Source organism: Etheostoma spectabile, chromosome 7 (assembly GCF_008692095.1).
Source record: "Etheostoma spectabile isolate EspeVRDwgs_2016 chromosome 7, UIUC_Espe_1.0, whole genome shotgun sequence".
Taxonomy (NCBI): domain Eukaryota; kingdom Metazoa; phylum Chordata; class Actinopteri; order Perciformes; family Percidae; genus Etheostoma; species Etheostoma spectabile.
The window spans coordinates 22,674,985-22,683,005 of NC_045739.1; the positions used below are offsets into that span (position 1 = coordinate 22,674,985).

The 8,021-nt window shown below is 39.9% G+C and overlaps 2 protein-coding genes and 1 long non-coding RNA gene across 11 annotated transcripts in view; 1 reads left to right on the forward strand and 2 right to left on the reverse strand.

Moving 5' to 3' along the window:
* LOC116693234 (uncharacterized) overlaps positions 1–8,021 on the reverse strand; it is a 23,020-nt gene that overhangs the window by 1,815 nt on the left and 13,184 nt on the right. The gene's annotated exons all lie outside the window — the stretch shown is intronic.
* On the reverse strand, positions 141–4,018 carry tmed4 (transmembrane p24 trafficking protein 4). Its single transcript, XM_032522072.1, has 5 exons — positions 3,808–4,018; positions 2,723–2,823; positions 2,379–2,504; positions 773–919; positions 141–690 (listed from the first exon to the last, which is right to left on the reverse strand). The coding sequence occupies exons 1-5, from the start codon at positions 3,944–3,946 to the stop codon at positions 541–543; spliced, it is 663 nt and encodes a 220-aa protein (XP_032377963.1). The 5' UTR covers positions 3,947–4,018; the 3' UTR covers positions 141–540.
* Positions 4,639–8,021, forward strand: part of ikbkg (inhibitor of nuclear factor kappa B kinase regulatory subunit gamma) — an 18,056-nt gene continuing 14,673 nt past the window's right edge. For 4 of the 9 annotated variants that reach the window (XM_032522026.1, XM_032522031.1, XM_032522029.1 and 1 more), the window contains exons 1-3: positions 4,639–5,004; positions 5,852–5,992; positions 7,505–7,770. In XM_032522026.1, the coding sequence (XP_032377917.1) occupies positions 5,854–5,992; positions 7,505–7,770 (405 nt within the window). In that variant the 5' untranslated portion in view covers positions 4,639–5,004; positions 5,852–5,853. Of the gene's footprint in view, positions 5,005–5,113; positions 5,178–5,249; positions 5,629–5,851; positions 5,993–7,504; positions 7,771–8,021 lie in introns of those variants that run through there. The other 5 variants (XM_032522033.1, XM_032522034.1, XM_032522035.1 and 2 more) reach the window with 3 other exon arrangements.

An 8,021-nucleotide genomic window follows, 5' to 3' on the forward strand; every position in this document is an offset into this window, starting at 1 on the left:
GGGGGGGCGAGCTAGTCTCAGTTTTGTTTAACGTCAACAAGAAGTGCCGTCACCCAACATCGCTTAGAGCAGCTTTAAAGTAAAGCGTTATTAAGGAATAAATAGGGTTAGAAGTTATTCAACCTGAAAATAAAAATGTACAACAAGGACAAACAAATTAAGTACATTAAATCACGTATAAATAAAACTACCCGGGTTATTACTTGTAAGAGCTTTAACATTTGACCATAAAAACAACCTCAGTCCACTAATGTCTCGGCTTCTTCTTGAAAGGGAAGATAGAAAAACGACAGGTCCAGTGTTTTCAAGAGAACACAACAAACACAACAAACAAAAAAGGCAATTTGAATGCTGTGTTACTGTGTTGTAAAATAACAATAGCCTAGAATTGCCCAGGACTGATAACTGCCTCAGAATTAGCTCATACCATTTACGGCTGATATTAAGACCACGGTGGGCGTCTCTCTCCATTCCGCTCAGTCAAGTCTGTCTACTCTGCTTCATGTTGTTTTGCGAATGCCGCCGTTGCTCAGACAGACATTACACCAGTTTCTTGGCCTCGAAGAAGCTTTTGAGGTGCTTCATCTGCCAAACGCCGGTGACGATGAGGATGAGTGTCTGAGCGATGGACCACCAGAGGACACGCTGGTTGGTGCTCTCACTCGTCATGCGAAACCGCTCCTCGCGATACTGTAAATTAGCAGAAAATAGACCCAATCAACATCATCGCATGCATTACTTGGTGTACTTTTTTTTTTTTAAATTTACTGACCCTCTGATAGTTTTGCTCCTTCTGGATCTGTTCGATTTGGTCCAGCAGCTGTCGGACTCGCAGCTGCAGCTCGGTGAGTTTGTCCTTAGCTGCGATTTCCGGGTAGTTGTTGGTATGTTCTCCCACCTGAATATCCAGATGCACTCTCTGCAACATTAGGGAGACATCATTTGAAATCTACGTGCTAGTAACTTGAGGGCATTTAAGGTCCCTTGTCATGCTAATGTTTTAGGTTCATACTTGTATTGTGGGTTTCTGCTAGAACATGTTTACATGATTTAATGTTATTTTCACTCAAACTGTCTAAATATTCCTGTATTTACCCTCGGTCTGAAACGCTCCGTTTTTGGCTCCTGTCTCTTTAAGCCCCCCCCCCCCCGAAAAAAGCCCAGTCTCCCGATTGTTTTTCTTTTTTTTTTTTAATATTCATCCGAATCATTAACAATGACATAAATGATTCGGATAAATTAATATTTCAAAAATAAAAACGGACTGTCAACCATGTTATGAGTGTTGGCGTTGCATAGTCTTGTCCACCAGGACGCTCTACAACGTCCCTGTTAGTGATGGCGTTGCATTGTCTGTCCACCAGAGGACCTCTACAACGTCCCTGTTAGAGATGTTGTTGCCTATTCTGTCCACCAGAGGACGCTCTACAACGTCCCTGTTATTGATGGCGTTGCATAGTCTGTCCACCAGAGGACGCTCTACAACGTCCCTGTTAGTGATGGCGTTGCATTGTCTGTCCACCAAGGGACGCTCTACACACGTCCCTGTTAGTGAGTGGTGTCGCCTAGTCTTGTCCACCAGAGGACGCTCTACAACTCCCTGTTAGTGATGGCGTTGCATAGTCTGTCCACCAGAGGACGCTCTACACGTCCCTGTTAGTGATGGCGTTGCATTGTCCGTCCACCAAGGACGCTCTACAACGTCCCTGTTAGTGATGGTGTTGCCTAGTCTGTCCACCAGAGGACGCTCTACAACGTCCCTGTTGGCAACACTGATTGTTTTTTTGTTCAAAGGACTTGTTTCATATCTTAAGTGTATATATTTTTTACATTTAATTTATCTGAACTTTAATATATTTTGATGTCTCGCTGTTCTGTTGTGACAATAAAAAAATTATTTTAGTGAGAACTCATAACTACAAATAACTTTTTTTTTAAAATATATATTGACCGATATATCGGCATATCGGATTTTTAAATAACCAAATATTTGTATAATGTCTCAGAAGTACGTAGCTACATACATACGGCATATACACGTTTGGAGAATGACCTTGATGTTTAATGTATGTTTGCGCTACTGTAATGTGCACGAGCATGCCAAGACTGTTTAGTTTCTGTGGATCAATGTCACGGGTTGTCTCCTTTTTTTTTTTTCCCCGTAGTGATACATTAAAGCTAAAAAACTGAAATGATTCACGCTCAATTTATAATTATTTTTTTTTAACCTGGGAATTTAGTTAGTTTTTCCCTTGAAGGTTTTAGTTTGAAGTTTCAGTTCACTAAAATCATTTTTACTATAATGACCCTGGTGTGAATAAATAGAACAAAACAACTGGTCAGTCGGTAAACAATCAAAGCAGTGACTACATTCATACCAGTTTTCCTCCTGAAAACAGAGCCATCTTGGTGGAGTTAGAGTGCAAACAGATCTGATGTTCCCCAGGCGTGTGGGAGGTGAAGGTGAACCGTCCGTCTGACCCATACTGACGAGAGAGGATAATCTGGGAGAGACAAGACCAAATCCTTAGCTTGTATTCATATGTATGTGGATGCGTTTTATAATTAGAATCAGAAATACGTCATTGATCCCCGAAGGGAAACTCTGTGTTGCAGTTGCACAAATAGTATTAATATCAGAGTAGAAATATAAATAGAGAAATATAAGGAGTGTGGATATGTACGGTATTTACATAGTGAATACCGCCTCCTCTGTGCTTACCTTCGTATCGGGATCCTTGATCTCCACATGCATCCCAAGGCCAGGAGTGGCTGCCAGGAATGAGTTTGAGTGCTTGTCCCACAGCTGAGTCCTGTATTTTCCTGTCAGGAAAAGCAACAAACACGTACGCCATAAGGAACGCCAGTAATCATTCAAATGAGAAAGCGTGTCCAAAACCTTGGACAGATACTGTACGTGATAAGAGGGGAATAAAATTAGGATGAATAGAAATATTAGTATAGCAAATGGGGGTATTTAACAAAATGTAACCTAACATCCCAGAAAAATAAAAACACGTAAAACAAAGGCAAGTACAGATAAATAAAAATAAATAAACAATAGCAGAATATTGAATGCAGTTCATGGTTCGAAGTATCATAAATCAACATTTTCAAATCATTAAATGTACAATGATATATATTTTAAATGATCATGATCTAACTTGTTTGTTTTACAAAAGGCTTCACACAGTAAAACTCATATTTAAATTTTTAAATCTACAATAGTTCATAAGGTACATTCTTATCTAACAAACTACAACTCTGCATATATCTTAAGAATCTGCATCTATGTTAAATACATGTCTCATATCTTGCTAATAATGTCTGCTGTTCTTTCCAATAAGTAAGACTATAGAAGTGAGGCGGTCCCTACATTCTCTATTTAGGCTGAAAAGGCTGCTCTCCCTTCTTGATGAAGTAATTTTCTTACTACATAGCACCATTTCGTTCTTTAAAACATGAGGTTTGGAACTGTTTTACCAGTTATGTATCCTGGCTTTCTACACACAGGTGCTCTATTGTGACGTAATCGCCCCGTCCCTCAGACAGAGTTAACGTTAACTGTTAGCTCTCGCTCGTTAACAACACTAATATTAACTTTGAAGCTAACCAGCACAAAAAGCCTACGACGCTTAAATACAATTAGTTAGACGTTTCTACACAACGCCAAGCGTCGTTTGTCGTTTCTAGCTACTGTCACATTCTTTGCAGCATCTTTACTGGAAGCAGCTGTTCGCATTTGCTAGCTAGCTAGCTACGTCAAGCTAGCTACGTCAAGCTAACGACCCCACAACAATGACTTACCAATGACCATGGTCTCGTCTGGAATTTCTTCAATGAAGCATTTTTTCTCCGTCTCTCCTATGTGGAAATAGAGCGCGTAACTTGGATTTATCCAAGCTAGTATTAAAACAATTCCAGCAGCAGGAACAGAAAGCATCATGTAGCCTCTCTTACTTTGCGCACATCAGCAAAGCTCTAATGCTGCAACCAGGTGACGTCATCTCCACTGCGGAAGAAGGAAGGGGATTTCCTGAAACGCGGGACTGTTGTTGCCCTGAGTTTAGCCTCTCAGGCAGCACTCACGTCCGAACTGTGTAGCGCCTACACATACAGACAGTATAAGGAACCTACATAAGAGGAAAATGTATGTGAGTGACGGCATGCATTGTTTTAAGACAACGGCACAGTTTTAAGCTACTATTGGAAACGTGTACGATGCAGAAAGATATTAGTTATCCATAAATATAAATTTATTAAGACACAACCCACATATTGGTGTTTTTCTATTTCTTTTTTTCTATGTCTAATTAACGTGTATTGGTGTTACTCTGATGTGTGTACATTTCTTTTGACCTGCTGTAGCACAGTAATTTCCCTAGTGCGGGATTAGTAAAGTCTTTATTATTTTATCTTATCTTCTCTGAGAGTACTAACACAAACAGCAAAAAACAAAACTACAACACATGGTTGAAGATACCCCTTTGCTATTTTGTTTGTCTTTTATTATGTCATAATTGTGTTTGCAATTGTGATGTCTCACTTACCAAATACTGTTTCACAATTTTTACTTCAAAAAGAAAAAGAAAGTTGTTTGCAGACTGAGAGGAAGTGCTGCCTGAGAAGCCTAGCTGAGGGTAAGAAAACCCCAGCTGTTTTCCTTAACTGACAACACTCGCCTCGGTTTTGACAGATATCCTCAACCCACCTAAACACGTATACTTTATTGATGTAACGTTACGAAACTGCAATTCGGAAGGTAATACAGTTGCCGTAGGTCGTTGTTTATGTCAGTCAACAAGTGCCTCAGAAAACCCAGCTGGTTGCTAAATGATCCAAGTTAGCTCAAAAGCTACATCGCTAGCCGTCTAGCATCAGCTAACTAGCTTTCTAACAGTGGCTAACGTTAAATAGATAACGTTACGCTTACTGACAGGTTGAATGAGACCAAGAGCTTGGTCGCCAGTTATTCCGGACACCAACACTGAAAAAGAAGAGAGGGTAAGAGGACTTTTGCACCTGTAACGTTAACTTTATTACATATCTAAGGCTACGTTAGCTAGCGGTAGGTTAAACAGATATTACCCTGTCTTAGAGCGGGTAAGAAGTAGCTAAGTAACATCGTTGTAACGTGGCGTGCTTTTCGTCGTATCAGCAGTTCAAATTGACGAGAGGTAGTTTTATTTGTTTATTGTGTATGTCAAACAAATATATAAACCGAGCTAACAGTATGTGTTTTAGTCGAGCTCTCCGTCTCATGGTATTGGGAATGACGTAATGTTTTCGTCCTGTTCTCAGATACCTGTATGTAGGTTACACGGCACAATTAACAGTACTACTGACACTTCACCATTAAGTCTTAGCTAATACAAAAGCCTGTCAGCAGGCCAGAAGGCAGTTTCCTCAGACGTAAGATGGACCAGGGTGACGAGGAATTAAACTGAAAGAGAAAGTGAACAGGCCGCCTAACGGGACGAGGCGTGGTATGCCATGTGTCTCAGCAGAATAGGTTGTGGTGATGAATGCGGGTCTTGTATCGTTGTCTGTTTCCGTAGTCTGTTAGATTTATGCTCGTTGGGCTTCTGTAGTGGTCAGACGTAGCAGAGACAACTGATTAGGTGTATGGTAAGTTAGCTTGGGATCAGAACCGATTCAGCATCGCAGAAAACCACTGTTTGTTTTAGGAGGTTATGCTCAAGTTAAGGGAAATGCATCAAAGGGGAACATATTTCAACACAGTAGGCCATTGTTGTTGGTGCAGTGATGTTCCGCATTAATTATGGCCTAATGATGTGTGTATGTGTAGATATTAATCTAATAATAATAATCTGCATGCTTTTTTCTATAGGGATGGTGCAGCCGCAGCCTGATGGCCCAATGCAGTGGGACATGTCAGGAGAAGAGAGTGGCGGGACCCTCAGGGTCCCACCAGAGCTGGCTGCAAATGAAGTGGTGACCAGGTTGCTGGGTGACAACCAGCAACTTAGAGGTAGGATGTATTCCCATAATTAAATGATAATTTAAAAGAAATAAAGAAATAGTTAATCCACTCAAAGTATGGCATATCGCTGCGTTTTATGGGCATTGTTGATTGAATGAAATAGAACATTTTAACAGAGCTTGTACAAAATATGGTTGACATGTTGAAATGTGATTTCTAAGGAAATTTAAGTAATTTTTAGTAATTCAGTCAATACAAAAGTAGAGGTATTCATTAAAGTAAAGCAGCCTTTACATTGTAAATAGTAGAGCCCAACCAAAAAACCAATATGCTTAACAAAACATAAACAGATTTCCCTAACATTTGTTATTTGTAGTTATTTATGAGTTCTCACCAAAATAATATGACAATAGTTTGTTTTATTGTCAGAACAGAGTCACATCAAAATATATTAAAGGTCTGATAAATAAAATGTATAAAAATACAAACTGAAGATGTGAAACAAGGATGTAGTAGAGCGCCCTCTGGTGGACAAACTATGTAACGCCAACACTCATAACATGTTGACCAATCCGTTTTTATTTTTAAAATATTCATTTATCAGAATCATTTAATTGTCATTATAAATTTCTCAGTGACGCTTTGATATGCTGACACAATACCAACCTGCTCTAACTTTGTAACTTCTATTCTAAATGTCAACCTGAAGCCAGAAACCTGGGTGTAGTATTTGACGGTGAAAAACATGTTACAAAAGTCTTCCAATTAGGACTGCAACTAACCGTTGTTTTCAGTGTTGATTAATTGATTAGTTGTTTGTTCTGTAAATTGTCAGCAAAATGGTGAAAAATGTGGATCAGTGTTTCCCAAAGCCCAAGAAGACGTCCTCAAATGTCCTGTTTTGTCCACAACTCAAACATATTCCGTTTACTGTCACAGAGGAGAGAAGAAACAACAAAATATCCACATGTAAGAAGCTGGAATCAGAGAATTTTTACTTTTTTTCATAAAAATGACAAAAACAGATTCATTGATTATCAAACTAGTTGGGGATTAATTTAATAATTGACAAGTAATGGATTCATCTTTGCAGCTTTACTTTCAATCTTAGTTTTTTTTATGAATTGAAGAGAATTTTTAAAAATCTGGTCTTTTCTCTCTCTGCCTGATCTCAGGAGAGTCAGACATAATGTTTTTATTTCATCTCGGTTAGATTATGGTAATTATTTGTATTCAGGGTTGAGCCAAAATAAATATCTTGCGTCTTCAGCTAGTAAAAAATGCAGGTGCGCGGATTTGAACAAAGACTTAAACACAATGTCATGTCAGCCCTGTTTTCGTCTCTTCACTGGTTACCGATAAGTTTTACATTTAATTTCATAATTTTACTGATTACTTTTAAAGTCTGAGGGTTGGAGAATCAGTACCGCAGCGCTGCAAGACTACACAATCAGTGACATCTTTTAAATTACTTCTCAAAAGTGATTGTTGAAATAGTTTCTCTGTCACTCTGTATGACCTTTCAATCTCCTACTTCTCCTTTTACCTTCTGTCCTCCAGAGGCCTTGCGGCGGAGCAACCTAGCCTTACGTCAGCGCTGCGAGGAGATGGAGGAATGGCAGCAGAAGACAAGAGGGGAACGACAATTTCTCAGCATTCGTTTCCAGGAGGCCAGGGCCCTGGTGGAGAGGCTGGCGCAGGAAAACCACTCCTTACAGGGCTTGGTAAACGGACCGGCCTCCTCCTCGAACCACTGCTGCAGCTCCAGCCAGACTGAAGACCTGCAGGGGCGCCCAGCGAAGACCAGACCCCTGGACGGACCACAGGTTAGCTAGTTGAGAGTCACACATCTGCTTCCTCATATTTACACTGTCGGGGCTGCTACATTTTAACACATCAGAATCAAAATACTTTATTGATCCCCTCACGGAAATTGTTAAGTTGCAGTTGCTCACAGTCAAATTCAAGGTAAAAAAGAACAAGTGTATAAGCAGTGGGTAGAGCAGGCGCACAAATATAGATGTTTAGTCCTTGACGCAGAGGTCCAGGGTTCAAATCCATCCTGTGACTATTTCCC

Bases quoted from the DNA above. Each gene is read 5' to 3' on its own strand.
- tmed4 (XM_032522072.1), bottom strand. From the start codon at position 3,946: ATGATGCTTTCTGTTCCTGCTGCTGGAATTGTTTTAATACTAGCTTGG. The intron at 2,824-3,807 runs GTAAGTCATTGT...TTTTCCTGACAG, and splicing joins AGACGAGACCATGGTCATTG to GAAAATACAGGACTCAGCTG. The intron at 920-2,378 runs GTATGAATGTAG...CTAATGTTGCAG, and splicing joins TGTTTTCAGGAGGAAAACTG to AGAGTGCATCTGGATATTCA.